Genomic DNA, 18,622 nt, shown 5'->3' on the forward strand with positions numbered 1-18,622 from the left:
TTTAGGGTTTCAATCGGAACAGACAGAGCTTAAACTGAAATTATATTCTGGCATAGAAGATGATATCTTAGCAGTTCACACTTCTCTGGATTGTTGTCTAGAATTTTATGTAGTTAGTGAGGCTCCTATTATAATTAAGCAGTGTGCTCTAGGTTGTAAGCCTTCTTGCAAGTGCAAGCTCATCATATATTGTAATATCTCTTCATATGGCTAGTGGATTGATATTGTGGGTCACAAATCCCACCATTGTTTTTCCTCATTGAGGTTTTCCATGTATAAATTTGTGTGTTATGGTTCTCATTTATGTGTTTGGCTTATTGGTTGCATTACTTCTTTCAATTTTGTTTATACTAGTATACCGGTTGGTGCATGAATATTTTGTTAAGGCTAAAATCTACTATTCCAGTATAACACTAATTCACCCCCCCCCCCTCTCAATGTTGTTGGTTTTCAACAAACTGATCTTAATCATTAAATCAAATTAACATGACACATTCTCCTATGCCACAACCAACTTTCATCAATCTGAGCAATCAAACAACTTTTCTCACCAGCATTCAAATGAAAAATATTACCTTCAGTCTTAGTTCCAAATGCAATCTCTATTCCAGAGGCATTTAGGATCTTACATTTACCATTCTTAAATTATAAATCTTTACCTTTGTCAACCATCTGTCCAACAGTCAAAAGATTATGCTTTAAACCTTCAACATACAGAACATCATCAGTATTATGCTTACCATCAAAAGAAATAGAACCTCTAACGCGGATCACACAAGCCTTTTCATCTCCAAATCTCACAATTCCACCATCATACCTTTCCATACTTATAAATTTACTCTTATCACCGGTCATATGATGTGAACAACCACTATCAATTACCCATTCATCTCTTTCCTTAGCAGCTAATGATTTCTCCTCAATAGTGCAGCTAGTGGAATCAATAGGTACCGGTCCATCTTCTTTAATGGAAAGAAACACAACTTCATCTCCTTTTGATTCTTCATTTGTAACACCTTCATCAAAAACATAATAATAGTTGTTTTGATTCCTATACTTCCGGTTAGACTTGTTAGGCTTATCATACTTCTCATGTTTCTCATATCTATCATTTATGTCATGCTTATCAAATTTGTTATGCCTATTATATTTATCCATTCTCTTCGAGCATCTAGAAGAAAAATGTTCTACCTTATTGCAAGAGAAACATTTCAAAGGCAGTTTTCTATCATACTTACTAGCTCCCTTTGGCAATCTTCAGGCAATCAATGCTTCAAGCTCATCTAGTTCTCTTTCTTGCTCTTCCATCTCTCTCCTTTCTCTTTCATATCTAGATATTTTGCACTCTTCAAGATCATACTTCTATTTTATAGATATAGATGCTTTAAATAATGTCTCAGACATTCCATGTGATTCACCAAATTTTCTCAGCTCAAATGTAGCAATATTTCCAAACAACATATCTCTTGTTACTATAGTCACACTTCGGATCTCATCAATAGCAGCTACCTTATGTTTATAAGCAAGAGGCAACAATATCAACACCTTAGCAATAATTTCATCTTCTTCAAGAGTTCCACCGACACATCTGATACCTAGGACAAGGTCATTCACCTTAGCCATAAAGGTATTTATGTTCTCATCTTCTCCCATCTTCAGCATCTCATACTTTCCTTTCAAACTCTGGAACTTAGCAACTTTCACTTGTTTATCTCCTTCATACATGGTTTCAAGCTTCTCTCAGATCTCATGTGCAGTGTGAAGTCTCATCACATTTGTCATCTCTAAATCACTCAGGGCACTTAGCAATGCTTCCTTCACTCTAATGTTATATTTAGTTTCCTTGATCTCATCAATAGTAATCGGTCCATTCGGAGGAGCAGAATAGGCAATCTTTGTAATCTTCCAGTAATCTTCTCCAAGACATCTAAGTGCACTTACATCTAGTTCTTTCATATAGCATGGTTACTTCCATCAAATCTCAAACTCTCCTTCTTAAAGATAAAACCTTCAGTTCTAGTTGCCATCCCAGATCTCCTCAAGTGGTTAAGCTTCTTCCGGAGGATCTAGCTCTGATATCAATTGTTAGCAATAACAATGGAGGAAAACTAAGAGAGGGGGTGAATCAGTTTTCACCAGATCTACAAACTTAACCACAAAAAATAGATCTAATAAACTGTAGCAATAACAAAGATAAGCAAATTGATAGCACAACACACAACACCAAGATTTTGATGTGGAAAACTCGGTTAAGGGAAAAACCACGGTGGGAACCTACCCACAATAAGATGATACTTTGCACTAGTATGTGAAAATATTACAATGGGGAATGCACATGCATTTAGGCACACTGCCTAGAGATCGCTTCTCAAAAGATAATGACCTGAAAAGCTACAATCCTCAGGGAAGTGTCACTGACTTACAACAAGATTCAGACTACAATCTGGAATGAATGAACTGTAATAATAGCATCTCCAAATGCCTGATGATAGTTCTAGTTAAGTACAATTGTCTGCTCTGCAACACCAATCTCTTCTCAATCACAACATCGAAATATAAATCCGTATTCGCACATGCACCACTCTCTGATAATGCAAACACAACCTCGATACCTAAATTACATGACAATATCACCTATTTATACAATCCATCAACCTTGACAATAAGGTCGGCTAAACCCTCAACTCACAATTACAAAATTACATCACACAATACAAATATCAACCACCAAACCAATATAATGATATACATGACATAACATGGTCCTAAATCAAATTCCCAAACACACAACACCACCAGAAATCACACCAAGATCAATCACAACACGCTACACCACCAGGAGAACTGGATAACATGAAGAACATCACCAGTTCAGCAAAATCATCAAAAAATTGCACAATGATCAATTTGGATTGCCAAAAAAAAAAAGACACAATTAGTAAACACCAACAAGCACGTTGATCACCAACACCACTTATCAAATCTCCATCTGTCAACATCTGAACCTCAAGAACACATAGCAACTGTCATGAAGAAAAATAACTCGTGGAGAACCAAATCACAAATCATCTGCAATGAAGATACACAGGACAATCCCAAACAATATCCCAAAATATCAGCACAAGATCTGATCACACTGGAATATATCGGAAGACATATTGAACTCTGCAAAGCACTAATCAGAAAACAAACTGCAAAACCGAATCATATGATATGATCAATTAAGCTTCCCGGATCACCAAAATCAATACAGAGGAATATCATGATACTAAAGATACTCCATACACCAAACCATAATCCCAATAAGCCAATCTGCAATCACCGGAGTAGGAATATGTTGACATCAATGACAACAACATATCCTAGCAGCAGCAATGTCCAACACAACCCACCTTTTTTTTATTTGATACAATTGAGCCATCAAGTGTATTTGAATCCAAAGTTACCACTCCAATTGGACCATAGGAAGTGATGAACAAGTTTAATGAGGTCATTATAACATCTTTTTGAGGGTATCCAACAAGATGAGTAGTAAACATGTGAAGCCAAGAAAATAAGATTGACCACTTGGATCTTACCGGCTAAAGATAAGTATTTGTTTTCCCATTAGAATAATTTTGTTTCAACTTTGTTAAGAAACCATTTCCACATATTAGACAAATAAATTCCCAAACAAAATAGGATGCACAAATAACAAGAAGTCTTACCATGTTTTATTTGCTTCCATTCTTTAAGAATCCAAGGAGGGATATGAATAAATCATAAGAATAAATCTAGTTTACCTTATAAATTAATTAGTGGGGCCCCAATAAGAATCCTATTGGAAGTAATTTATTACTAGTCATAAGGATAAATTATCAAATATCAAACAATCTTTAATTTTGCTACTTTTTTTTTTTTTAAATAATGCCCAGTAAACTTTTTAACATGATCGACAATGCTGACACAACACGCTCTCCAACTCCACGTGAAATGATTTTGACCCGAAGCTATGAACCGGTGAGGCCACAAACAGGGGACCTCATCCCCACACTTCACTTGTTCAAACCCACGAGCGCAACAACCGAGCGAAGACACAAGGCCTACGAGCATAGTGGCTCAACATGAATTCGAGCCTTGGTGGCTGCTTCACCGACAAAGTGTTTTAACCACGACACTACACGTCCGAAGACTTATTTTGCTACTTTTTAATACCAAACAAACATTATTATTCATAAATTATCATTAAAAAGATATGACATATAATATTTTATTTTATATTAAAAATTAATGAAAAAAAAGTGATTTGAACTACAAATTTTTACTTTGAAAACTAATAATATTTAGATATATACTTTTAATAAATTTAAAATATTTTAAAATTTTTAGTTTCTTTTCACAAACTTGTCAATTAGTATATTAGAATGTTTTAATACACTTTAAACTAAACTAACACGTGAATTACAACTACCTTTAATTATGCAGCTATTTTTATTGATAAAGTGTGAGATAAGACCGACTATATTATAAAAATAATAATTTTTCTTAAGCTTCTAATAGTCTAAGGTCAAATGTCATTTATATAATATGATGTGGAATATTACACCGTCCTATGTTATATACTTTTTACTAATAAAAATAAAAAATAATATTGATTAGTTAACTATTAAATTACCTACTCTATAAATAAACCTGACCATTGCTTGTTCTAAATTTTTGAGTTAATCAAATAGTGTTTATGAATAATTATAATTAAGAAAAAAATCATTTTAAAAATATAGCTTGTGCACATTTAAATCTAATATTACATTGTTTTAGTTTTAACATTTAATAAACTATTTTAACTTTTTAGATTATCAAATGTTATTAGTATTTGGAAATGTTTTAATTATTAGTTAATTTTCGCAAAAATAATTTGTCAAAATCAATACCAATTCTACATTTTTTTGTCAAATCTACATTATTTTTATTTAAAAAAAGATTTTTTTATATTAATATGTTTCTTTTAAAACTTAGTCATAATTTGTTATCTTGACATTTATATTGATAATAAAATATACAATTTAAATGTAGTTACTAGCTACTATATGATGTACATTAAATCATTTCATTTCTTAGAACCATGTGTCTTCATTTATTTTCATAAACATCTAACTCGATTGTATAAAATGTCCCCATTTATTTAACAAACTTCCCACTCAACTGTTTCTAGTTTACTTTTAATGTTTCCATTATATTATAAGTAATAATATTCTTCATTGAATTATAGGCAATAGAAGTAGGATCTAAATAAATGGTTGTCATTGTGGGAAAATATGATTATATTTTTTTATTGAGAATTCAAGAAGAATGGAGTCATTCATAACAATGTAAGTCAACATCTAGTGCAGTCCTAGTTCCAAGGACCTTAATGGACTACCGGGACAAGTAGAAAATCCCAACTCTCAACAATAACACAAGAAATCTTTATTTCATATCCAAATTCTCAGTTACAACAAGAGTACAAGGTATCACAAGATTCATACATACCTTCACACAAGTGAAGTGTTGGCCTAAGCCTTACAAATATTCAAGTATTCACAGATTAACAAGCCTTTTGGCTCATTCTCAACACTACTTCTTATTTTACAATAGAGGAATTCATTCAATATCTTGCTTAGTTGTAGTAGCTCTCTTAAGTCCCACTCTCACACTGTTGTCACTTTCAAAGTGTCATCCCATTAAGAATTATTACCTTTCCCTTCTAGTATGTGTAAAGGCTATGGACCACTTAGAAGTTGTCCAACTCAAGTCAATTTTCACATGTACCAAGTTGTCACCCAATATCCATATCTCTTTGGCATGAATGTATTTGTCCCAACACATGCTAGGACATTGACACACAAAGGTTCTATGACCACCTTCTCCACATTGAAAAAATATTATCCAAACAATCCTTTATTGTTGCTACCTCATCCTCTCATTTAGTTTTCCTTTCCTCTTGTTTCCTAGCTAGGCTCATTATCTAATTTAGTACTTCTTTATTCTTTATTGACTTGCTTCCCTTTGTGGTTACCCATTGGCCCTCTTCCTATTGATACTCTCCCTCTACCTCTAGAACTAGTTTGTTGTCATTTTCATATCTTTTCCTTGGCTTTTAAGCAAAATTGGTTGGCCTCTTCAACTTTGGTCATTCTTGGATATTAAACCTCAATTCGTTTGCATACTTCTCTTCCTATTTATATACTATTTTTTTGTCATTTGGATATATTTTTCCTCAGTATTTAAAATGTATTAGTAGACTTCTTCAACTTTAGTAACCCTTATCATACTCATTTCATCTTGCATATTAAATCTATTTACATAATTGGCTACCTTCTCCCTATTTATTTCATGTATTCTAAACTTGATAATCAACTTATAGAACTCGTATTGTAGTCCACCCTAAGGTCCTTATATTTGAGGTTATAAATCTTCTTCAACAAATCCACTCTATCATCTCCAAGAATAAGTTTTGCTTTCAACCTAGTCACCATTTAATTCCACCAAGTTATCCCCATCTCTCTATTTGAAACCTATTCTCTCTATAACTCTCATCCAAAGAGAAGCATGCCCCTTGAGATTTTTTGTAACAACTTTGCCCTCTGTGGGTCATGGACATCCTCCAAGTCAAAGTATTATTCTATCTCACTCACCTAATCTAACAACTCTTCTATGTTCAATGCTCCAAAATAATTTTCAACCTCCATTCAATTACCCTTACCAAATTGGGTCTCAAGAGTCATTACCATCCTTTATCTACTAGATATTCATTTTCTCCTTTATGATCTCTTCACTTTCTTCTTCAATAGTGGGGTGCCAATCTACTAGAGAAACACTAGTAGGGGGAGGTGAAGGGTCTTAATCATCTGGTTTACCCAATACATCAGGGGGGTCCAAGGTGACATCAGGAATGGACCACCCCTCATACATTTTATCATCTTCAATTTCCTTGTTTATATCTCCATTCCATGCCAAAGAAATCACCAAGGACACCCAAAGGAACCACTTAGAAAAATTAAGCATCAACCAATCAGCACCACCAGTCAAAGGCCCCAATCCTCTTCAAGGACACCCAAAAGTGGTGCCCCCAAGTGGAGGTGAGGCAAAGCCAAGTCTAGACAAGTCGCTTCCATCACCAAAATGATGATGAGGAGCCTAGGAGACCAAGATCGTTGAGAAATTAAAAAAAAGGGCCTTCATGCTATTTATGAGGCAGAAAACAATTGTGGGAGGAAGAAATGTCTAGAGGCACACAAGTAGCAATACACATGGCATTGCCATAATGATCAAGTATCTCCTTAAGGTGAGCCATTTCTAGGGCCACTTTGCTAGATTGGACTTGAATTCATGATGTTATATTAGAACAAATGACATCTTTAACAAAAAGTGAAAAAAATGTATCAATAGAGTAGTTAGAAAAAAATATAGAATTCCTTTTTTTCAATGAGGAAAACAAAATATTCACCTTGAAAACATGCCAAATTTGAGTATACTTGAAAGGGATGCAAGGTAAAACCCCCAAAGGAGCCATATGTCAAGAGAGTCTCTGGTTGAAAGGGGAAAAAATTGTGAATCCAATTCTAAAGGTGTTGGGAACAATGATAGATGTTGAAGAGATGTTTAAATGACTTTAGTTTCCCATAGAATGGGCAACATGGGTCTTGAGTGCTTATGTGCCAGAGATGAGATCTAATACCCAAACCTTAGAAGAGAATACACCAAGAAAAGTGGGTGAGATTAGGCTAGAATTTGTAGTCCCTTGACCATGAGGGTCAAAGGTCTTTTTATGAAACACACTCTCAAAGTTATTACAATTTATTTATTTCTAGTTATTGTATATGTTGTTTATATAATTTATATATATTTTAAAATCCTAATCATATTATTTGAATTTTTGTGCTACATTTCGAGTAAAGTTTCATTTTATCATGTTATGATATAGTATGTATTGTTTATTATAAATTATTAGTTTCTTAGCTAAGTTGTAATCAATTATGGTTTAGTTAATGAGCTATTAGAAAAAAAAATTGGTCGGTAATCGCTTTTAACTAGAGCTTTGAACCAATGGGGGTCACATTTGGGGGACCCCTCCCTATGGTTACAATCATTTTTCTTTAGGTATTAAAACCTCCTTGGATTGTTTCTCCACTTACATCCTTCGTTGTCTTCTACCACCTCCATTCTCTGTTGGCATTAGTTCACCTACCACCACCTCCTATCCTTTTCCAATCCTCACGTATCACCACCTGCCACGATCCTCTAGTACCTCCTATCCTTAGCCTATCCTCTACCATTCTTCCTGCCTTCACCATCTGCTAACATCCTCCAACACCTCTGCCAATCCACCTGCATCACCACCTTCTTGCTTCTTTCTTCTTTTTAGCTAGTAGAAATATTATTATAGAAATGATTGATAGGAAATAATTACTTATCCAATTAATTAATATGTGCTAATATTTTCTTAGACATGTGTGAGGAGATCTTTTCTAGTTTCTCTTGTTCAATCTATTACATATATGTAGTACTCCAATGTAATGTCAACACTTTGTTATAACTTGTGCAAGGAATATTTAGTTTAATTGCTATCCATTAGTGTAACTAAATTAAACATATGAAGTCTAAAACTTGAATCTTTGATCAAACGAGTCTTGTATTGACAAACTTGTTTATTAGAACCAAAGTTTGACATGGTTCATATTTTATTTGAGACATGTGTGTTGTCTCTTAAATGAGTATGTAATGGTGAAATCCTATGATATATGGCTAATCTCTAGAACTCCAAGAGAGGTTCTTGACTCAAGTACTCCTTAAGACTTGATTAGGCAAGCTTTTGATTTACCCTAGATGGTATTGGTATCTATAATGAAGTTTTTATTCAAAGTAATTTTAAAATCTATGATGTATTTATCTTCACAAATATCTTTTTTTAATGTTTCTCTTACATATGGCATCACTTTCTCCTACTGATTCTCCCCAACAATGTCTCATTACTAAGATTGTTGTGAAGGGAAATTTCACTTCTATTTCTTAGACAATCTAGGAGGAATTCTAATAGGTACACATGGTTAGTAGAAAAAATATTCCAAATATTTATTTTCTTCCCATGCAGCAATTGATCAACTTGACATTCGTAATTATCATGTTCAATCATAGCTTGAGGCTTGTACAATAATATAGTCCTTGACTATTAACTAGATTTGTGTAGGCACTTTTTTTTTTGTATTATTATAATTTTATACTTTAATAGATATTATTTTTATAATCTAGAATAGTCCATTGAACACTCAACATTTGAATTTAGAAACAATAGTTGTTGATTGTATATTTTCTCAAGTAACCAAATAATCTGATATATAGTGATTCATTTATTAAAGAAATTATTGAACAATTTATTTTTTCTTGGGTCCATTATTCGTATATGTAAAGGACCACATACACTTAACCATGCTTTATACATTTGGGAAATGATGATGTATTCATAGGTTCTAATTTTAAAATTGGGTTTCTTTCAAAGAAATTGGTTGGTTTTAACTCAAATCCTTCTGATAATGTGGGCATCACTAGAAAATCCTCTTGGTATGGAATGTGATGGATACCCACTGTATACCATAGCACTATGTCCTTGTTCTCAATGTCTCGATTCCTATAATAATAAAACCACATCAATCAATAAACATATGTGTTAAGAAATTTCAAAATAACAAAACAATAAAAGCATTGACTTTCATTCTTTCTATACTAATTGACTTTCATTCTTTCTATATTAATAATAAATAATAGTGTGGTACAAAAAATCAAACCTAAATTTTTAATTTATCTTAACATTTCTTTAATGTGAACTAAGAATAAAAAATTATAAAAATAATATCATTATTAATTCTCTACTCACTTGTTTGTCCATATAGCTAATGTATCATCTCCATGACTTTGATCCATGTAAACTCCACCAGCCCATTGCTCTGTCTGATTATATCGACTAACCCACATCTATACATAGTAGTTAGATCAAATAGGATCACCCATTTAAAAATGAATAAATATATTTTATTTTATAATTTAAAAGTTATATATTAAATAAATATAAATATTGTATAAAAATAATCATAAAAAATTGAGTGAAATGATCTCTTGTAATTTACTTACTTGGTTGTTGGTAAAAGATGCTCGAATTTGTGGATGGTCATGTAATGACAAAACACTTGCTGCAGTTGATCCAAGAACCAATCTATAAGCAATTTCTTGACCAACTTTACTTTTTTTGTTGGAATTGACAATTAGGAGGTCCATAGGTTTTTTCAAATCAAATTGAACTTTAGCATCATTTTCTGTCTTGGCGACCATCTTTTCAATTGTCCAATAACTCTTTCTTGGAGATTGGTCATCTATAACGTCCTTCCTCTTTATCATGGATTTCACAAATGAATTTTCAATGCCATCCACATCCATATCCAAATGGAACGTTAGAAAATGGTCATGAAATACACCAATTGTGTTCTCTGCTAATAAATTTCCATGTATGTCTTCATCTGCCTTTTGGATTTGATCAAGGTGTGTATAACTTGTGGCTTTATACTCAAGTATTCCTGAAAGTCCCACCTATATTTTATTTTTGTATTAAAATTCAAATAAAAAAATTATATGCATTATTATTTAAGGTGAGGCTAGGACACACTTCTAGTGCATTTGTAATTATTTGAAGAATTAAATTATCACTTGAACATCCTAGTCAAAAATCAACATAAAATACTATAAAATCATGTTACCAGAATATACTATTTTTCAAAAAATTATAAACTCATGTGAAAGATAAGCTATTCCTAAAGGGAAGGGTGAATTAGTGGTGTTGACTTACATTGCCACGAATGACTCCATTTTTCTTGAATTCCCAATCAAGAATGTAATCATAATTTCCCACTGTGGCAACCACTCTTACCACTAACGTTACTTCAGGTCTTACTTCTGTAACCTGTAAATTCACCAAGAATATTAGTACCTATGATACAATGGAAATGTTAAAACTAAACTAGATATCATTATCTTAGGAGTTTGTTTTTTATTAGTAAAGCAACATTAACTAGGGCGCAGACCCTTAACATAGTCAAAAACTATCAACAGAAAACAAACAACATTAAGAGAGATGATGTTGGCAAAAAGAACAACAACCCAAAGGTGGTGAGAAACAAACACAGTCAGATAGGAAAGGAATCCTATCCAACCATAGGACAAAAAAGACCCCACTCAAGAGGGGGAAGAGCCACCCGAACCCCGAGGGGGGGGGTTTGGGGCAGGGGAGAAGACTTCCCCTTCCACTTGCCAATATATACAATTGAGTTAGAAGTTTATTAAAACAAATGTGGACACATGATTGCAAGAAATAAAATTATTTGATATACACGAAGATCATATAGTAGCTAGTACCTACATTGAAATTGTTATTTTCAATGTCAATATACATGTCAAAACAATAAATTATGAAAAAAGAAACACATTAATAAAAAACCGTCTCATTTTCAATAAAAGTAATAATATAAATTTGACATAAAACTATATTCCTAATTAAAATTATAGAACTAATTTTGATTGTGACTAAATCATTTTGTATTAATTAAAAAAAAAATAGAGCATGACAGAGTACTAATAAGATCTAATAATCTTAAACATTAAAATAATTTTGTAGATACTAAAACTAAATCTTATATGATATAGTTATAAATGCACTAAATTTATAATATAATCAAGTAAATATATTATTTATCATTTTTTAACAAGTTGAATAAAAAATATTATTATTTTTTTATTGAATGTTGACTATTACTTTGTTCTAGATTTTTGCCTTAGGACGGTGGTAATCATCCATATCATGTGAACAATATTTCAACATCTTATACATTTGAACATCTTTCACTTAAAATTGACGGTTAACCCAAGGGACAACACATGTCACATGTCGTATTAATTAAGAATGTCTTAAAATATTTTTAATAAACTAATTGACGAGTTTATCAATTAAAATAAAAATTTAAATTTAAATGGTTGAAAAGAATAAAATTGTAAACTTTAATATTTTTTATATTATTTATTTTATTAAAAATGTAGGTTCAAATATTATCTTTCTCTATTATACTTAATTATAAAATAAAATATTCTCGATGTCATCATTATTTTGTCATATTATATTTGTATGATAACCTTGAAAAAATTTGATTTAATATACCTTGATGTATTCTTATGACTTACTAGGACAGCTTAACCACTTTTATGATATAAAATTTTAAAATTATTATTTTCAATTAATTTATTATTAATGAATTATTTTTATAATATTTAATATTAGTAAATTATTTTGATAATATTTGTAATTTATTTATTTATACTTAATATAGGTATCTTAAATATATTTATCAAAAAGATGTCAAGGAGATTATATATTTTGGTGTCTTTTAGATAGATGTATTTAAGATATATATGCTAGTGGAATCTAGATACAAAGTAAGATGTTGATTTAGTGAAAAGTCATGACTAAAAGACAAAACGAATTAGAAAAAAAAGACTCAAATCATGACAAAACACATATGAAAGAAAAAGTGGCTAAAATGTTGACACTGTTGATCTTAGTTCACGAAAGAACTATGATCCTTTACAATGTCTTCTCATTCCTAAATGGTTTTTAACTTCACTACATAACTTGAATTTATTTCGTCAGCATTGTTATTCTAGATGCGCTAATGTATGAGATAGATTAAGTAGAAAAGCATGCTGATGCAAGACATGATGGGCAAGATAGTGATGAATTCAAAGATTTTAGGAAGATGCAATTGACTTGTGATATTGTTTTTGATATTTAAAGAAGCCAAAACTAGGGGGCTGACCTAGATATAGTCAAGATAATAGCAGATAAACAATTGTTAGGAGAGAAACAACAAATTCACAGTCTCCTAAACTTTCCTCTATCAAAAACTTTAAACATACTACGCATATTAATAGAGTATATAAAAGTCTTAGTTAAAATATGCCACGCAGGGCAAAAGATAGTTAAGTCCAGGATTAATCAGTAACCATAACTATAAGCCGTAAGACCATTAGGGCCATTCAAAAAACCAAAAAACCAATCCATAGCAAACAAAGTTTCTTCTTTTTGCCATGGCTCCTCTTGGGGAGGAGCTTCCTTACCCATTCTTTGGTGAGGAATTTGAAGAGGTCTTTGTAGTCCTCATCCTCCTTTCCTTTTCCTTTGAGGGTGCTTTCCTGCAAGAGACAGAGAGTGGTCGCAGAGCAGTGCATTACATTCAACGCAAACCTGGAGACATCATGCAGCTTATTCTCAATGGCATCTGTTCTACTAGCAATTTCCTGCAAGTTCTCGATCATGTCGTCCACTTTCTTCTCCAAATCTGTTAGTTTGCCCTCTGCTTCCTCCTTGATGCTGCTCACTTCCTCCACTACCACCATCTTTTCAAACCTGAGCATAGGGGACAAAGAGTTTGCTTGGGATTTGGGACCAGCATCTGGGCTCATGGAATTTTTAGGGCTCTCAGACACATGGGTGGAGCTCGCAGAATGAGGGGCCGAGGTGGAATGAAACGGGGCTGCATTACCAGAGGGGATGGAATTCCCAGTATCATGGGATGAGGAGGATTCCTTTAAGGGTTTCTCTTGGGGTTTGGATGCCAATCTCATAGAGCGATGGAGAGTGTTAGCTTCATCAGTAATCTCCACATCGGAGTCGATTTCCTGGATTCTCACTTTCTTCGGGGGTTTTAAATCCTCCGAGTGGCAAGCACAATTTTTATTTTTCTTATTAGAGGAGCCAGGTTTGAGCAAATGAGGAGGGCTTATGTCAGGGTTGGCAGCAGCTATGGTCGGAGAGTGGCTTTCAGGCACATTTTGGACCGAAATTGTGCAGGGAGGACAGAGGGCCAGGTGGAAATTGTAAAGGCGGAGGATAAGGCCTTGGTGGAGAATAGTAAAGTCCTTGCCTTTCTTCTTGGCTTCAACAATATCTCTCACATTAGAATGCATAGAATGCAGCAGAAAAAAAGGGATGGAAATAAGATCCTTATTCCTAAGATGGTTAAGGAAAGGGAGGTGATAGTAGTAGAAAACCCCATACCGTCCTTCCAGAGTGAAATACTTCATGATGATGTAGCAGACCTCATCCCAAGGCGGCGAAAGCTCTTCACGATTGAAACTGCTAGCCCGCTTCACAAGATTCTCCCCGTCATGGAAAAACCAGTTTAGGCTGGTGGTGTCTGATATGCGGCTTTGTTTCTTCCATTTTCTACCCTCCATGGACAGGCCCGTCGGCTGAGCAATCACATTTTTGTTAACTTCAAACGAGATTCCACCCATAGTGACCCTTATGTCCTCCTAGGAAGCCACAAACTACTTCGATAGTCTCTTGTCATTTCCTTTCATGCTCTCCATGAATTTATCGATGCCTCCTTCCATGCACACAAACCAAATTGTCGGCTTGGATTTGAATTCATCTGTTTTATCAGGTTCAAGTCTCAATCCGTCACCCCCCATGATCATTTCCTCTAGCTTAGAAGTGATAATGAAAAATAGGGTAGCGAGAATACAGAGTCGTTCAAGAGAAGAAGCAGAGTCGAGAAGCAAGCTCAAAAAATTCAAGAATAAAATCATGCAATAATCACCATGATTATTGCAAGCCGTGTTTAAATAGATTTCCCCATCACGAAATCTATTACGCTCGTGTGAGCCATCAATCCGCCCAATGTGATTTACCCGAGACCAGCTATTGCCTTCATCACCGCCAATGACATTCATCCGGATGATTAATAAAAAATTGCCTTTCCTGATATCGATACTTCGCTAATAAGTATCATCATTATTTAAACCCCCTCGAGCCTGATGACAAGGCCATATGCAACTTCATGGCATACCCTGTTGGCATTTGATCATTTGTATTAAACCGGTAATGTGTGTTTGCTTGTTGCAACCAGTATATGTCTGTTGTGCATAGTGATTAGATTTATGTATGATGACTATTTTGTATGTTGTCATTGATGGCAACTATGCTTCTTTAAGTCATCTAAGTCTTATAGTTCAACCGACTGGACTTAACCGATAAAGCAAAAACAATTTTTTATCAGAACCGCTAATTAGGACTTCAACCGATAAATAACAGACAGTGTTACATTTTGACAACCGGTACATGTAAATCATGAAGATTGAGGTGATGTGGTTTTGTAGCAACATTGAAGACTGTCAGATGAAGATATGTTTGTGACTACACACACTGAACCGATCAGGTGAATGAGATTTGTTTGACAAAACAAATTAGTTGATGGAGACCTAACCGGTAGTGATGAAAATCACTCAGATCGGTAAAACAACACAGAATTGGATTTGTTATGTTGGAGGTCAACATAACTAAAGCGTACAATGCAAGATTGTCTAGATGCATTGAACCTAGGGAATTGTAATAAGGTTCTAGCTGACCTTATGATAATTTTAATTGTGTGATGAGGTATGAGAAGATATATATACGTGAGCTTGATAGTGTGATATGTGATGAGCGAATTGTGTATTTCTGATAGTGCGAAGATTAGAGAAGTTGAGAGATGAAGTCTTTGTGATGTTGTAATTTTCTGAAGCAGATCTTATCAGACACAGAAGGTGCTATAATGAGATCATTTTGTACTTGTTGTCTTCCTAACAGTTGCAACAAGAAAATCCTCTTACAAGGTCACTCCTAACAGGGTGCAGTCAGATCCTAATAGTTCGGATCATTAAATCCTCTAACCAGGTGACACATTAACTTGTGTTTGCAAATTCCAGTAACTTGGGTAACTCTTAACAGGGCTGGTCCTCATAGGCCTTATTGTATAGTTCTTAACCGAGCTTAGACACTTCTAACAGGGTGTACCTCTAACCGCGTGTTGTAGACCTTAACCGGTCAGATCTCTATATTGCAGATAGTGGATCTTGTGGGTACTAAATCCCACTGTGGTTTTTCCCATTTGGGTTTTCCACGTATAAACTCTTGTGTCATGTGGTTTATGGTTTGTGTGGCGATTGCATACTTGTTATCTCTACATGTCTATTGAGTTTTAAATTGGTGAAATTGATATTCAATTTTGTATTGTTTTTACTACCACTAATTCACCCCCCCCCCCCCCCCACATCTCAGTGCCTTATAAGTTCATCATACCCAACCCATAATGGGCGGGTTGCCACTCCAAATTCAAAATTTGAAAATTAATGCTCTTCATTAGATTACAATTAGAAAGACTTTAGATATTGTTATGCATCCACAACCTATGAGTTTCATGACACCCTAGTTCTCAATGGTTTTGATAATTAAAGTAGCAAAACAAGGGTGCTGACCCTAATTCTCAATGTTACACATACAAATTGAGATCATTTATTGCACCATGTGTAGAATTTTGATCTACGAGGATGCATGTTATTGCGAAGCTATTTTCAAAGACTCTTAGGAATTATGTTATAGAATGGTTCTTTACATTGTTTGATGGGTTTACATGGGTCTATACATACAATTGATGATTTGTCAAAAAAATATTGAAACAATTTAAAGTTAATATGAATCTTAGAATTATTGTTTTCAATCTATTTAGATGTATCCAAAGACCCAATAAATACATCAATATTATATCATAAAATTTTAATTCTTATATTCTAAAATGACTACTCCTAATTTTAAATTGGAAAAATTAAGCTTTATTGCATAAATCAATTATTAATGATATATATCTCAAAAACTTTATATATTCATAACATGTTACAATATAACTTTCTTACAAGCATTTAATTTCTAATAACTGTCTTATATTTTCAAAAAAAAATTAGTTTTTAACTCAAACCGTGATACTTTCCTAATAGCTCTTTGTTCTAAATAATATTTTAGTATTTCATAGTGATAACTAATAAGATAATAAACATATTATTTGAAGTATTGAGAGATTATTCTTACTATATTTATATTAAATGTATGAAATCTTCACAATTCATGATAAATTAGTTTGATGGTTTCTAGATTTGACTGTGTGATCAGTTTTATCATCAACATTTCCGATCTTACTGTATGATCCATCATCAAGATGAAAACTAAGAAAAAACTGATCTTACAATCAAATCCAAAAACTATTAAACTAACTCTGTTTACAAACATTTATTAAAAAAGCATGTAATACATTACTAATAACAATTGAAAAAAATTTATGAATTAATAGCAAACTTACCACTAAGTCTGGATTCCCTATTTCTGTATGCGTCCATGCAATATCCCCAGCATATCTTTCAAAAACACAAAAAACATTCTCTTTCACAATGGGTTTTCCATCACCTCCTGCATAGACTGCATCCATGTAATATGCATATCTTGGACAATCATTCAGTGGCTGCAATGTAAATGAGAATAACCCCAGACCATATTCCCCAGCATCAAAATAAGTTTTGAAATACCATTCCTGGGATGGATCCATGTAAGGAACAAAGAGCTCTGAAACAAAACCCCTGTACATGACACTCCTGAATCTTCCCTTTTCTGGGTCATAAACATCTGCTGTAGAAATAACAGGCCCTGCTCTCAAATCAAACCCAACATGAAACTTCCAATTAGCCCACTCCACCATATGGCCATGGACTTTGAAACTCGGTCCCTCAGGCTGCTCCATTGAGATTGGATTTGTTTTGGGCCCAAATGGAGGCTTCTGAGTTGATTCCCTATAATATGTTCCTTGGGCTTTTGGCATTGGGACTTTTATCCTATCCATGTACTCAATGATTTTCATTTGATCTAAATCTACTAGTGCTGTAACACCCTCAATGGGCCTGGCATCTATGTTAACAGTTCCATTAGTATACAAACACTGTATATTCATAATCCTCTTGCCCTGCTTCTTTTCCCCAAACCATCCAGCAGAAACACTGTTGCAGACAACTGATTTCATCTCAAGGCCCCTGTTTTTTATGGATTCTATGAATGGAGGATACTCCATGGACAATCCAACGGCTTTAACTTGCTCCTCTATTGTGAATATGGGGTACCCGAATCCATGATAAACATTATCATACACAACTTCTTTTGATGTGATATCTACAAGAATCTGGTGGGTTTCTCCTGGGATTCTTGCAATTACAGTAGCTTTTCTAGGGGGTAGAGGAGATAACCCATGTTTCCATTCATACACAGCCTTTTTTTCTGGTTCTTGCAGGGCCATGTATTGGAAGCTTATGTTCTTGTGGAGGCCTAGCTTAGATTTGAGGACTAGTTGACGGACATTGATGATTTCAGAGGCTGTGAGAGGATCCAGAGGATGTTTTTTAGCAGTAGCAGAGTGAGTAGTGAATGCAAGCACCAGTAGACTAAGTAACATAATACTTGATCTCATCTTTGCTCTACTCTCACTGGAAATGTGATCTCTACAATGAAATCTTAGATTCTAAGTCATTGGGCAGAGAATGATATGTAGGACTTAGGCTGAAGAGCCGCGTATGATCAGAATTGGCTTGCAAGAGAAATTCTTTAGTTGAACTTTAGAATTTGTGGCAGGTCAATTGTCAATTATTATATTAAATGGTTTTTTGTTTATTTTTTCAAGAGAAGCTTTATTAATAATGAACAAATAGAATGGAG

The 18,622-nt window shown here is 33.7% G+C and overlaps 1 protein-coding gene across 1 annotated transcript; it reads right to left on the minus strand.

Moving 5' to 3' along the window:
• Window positions 1-9,438: 9,438 nt before the first annotated feature.
• LOC131053107 (amine oxidase [copper-containing] alpha 3, peroxisomal-like) lies at window positions 9,439-18,394 on the minus strand. The gene is made up of 5 exons (XM_057987716.2): window positions 17,226-18,394; window positions 10,853-10,966; window positions 10,144-10,596; window positions 9,890-9,987; window positions 9,439-9,643 (listed from the first exon to the last, which is right to left on the minus strand). Exons 1-5 carry the CDS (start codon window positions 18,375-18,377, stop codon window positions 9,439-9,441), a joined length of 2,022 nt encoding a protein of 673 aa, XP_057843699.2. The 5' UTR covers window positions 18,378-18,394.
• Between the last annotated feature and the right edge of the window lie 228 nt (window positions 18,395-18,622).

This window comes from Cryptomeria japonica, chromosome 9, assembly GCF_030272615.1.
Source record: "Cryptomeria japonica chromosome 9, Sugi_1.0, whole genome shotgun sequence".
Lineage (NCBI taxonomy): Eukaryota > Viridiplantae > Streptophyta > Pinopsida > Cupressales > Cupressaceae > Cryptomeria > Cryptomeria japonica.

Bases quoted from the DNA above. Each gene is read 5' to 3' on its own strand.
- LOC131053107 (XM_057987716.2), bottom strand. From the start codon at position 18,377: ATGAGATCAAGTATTATGTTACTTAGTCTACTGGTGCTTGCATTCACT. The intron at 10,597-10,852 runs GTAAGTCAACAC...AATAAAATATAG, and splicing joins ATGGAGTCATTCGTGGCAAT to GTGGGACTTTCAGGAATACT. The intron at 9,988-10,143 runs GTAAGTAAATTA...TACTATGTATAG, and splicing joins CATCTTTTACCAACAACCAA to ATGTGGGTTAGTCGATATAA.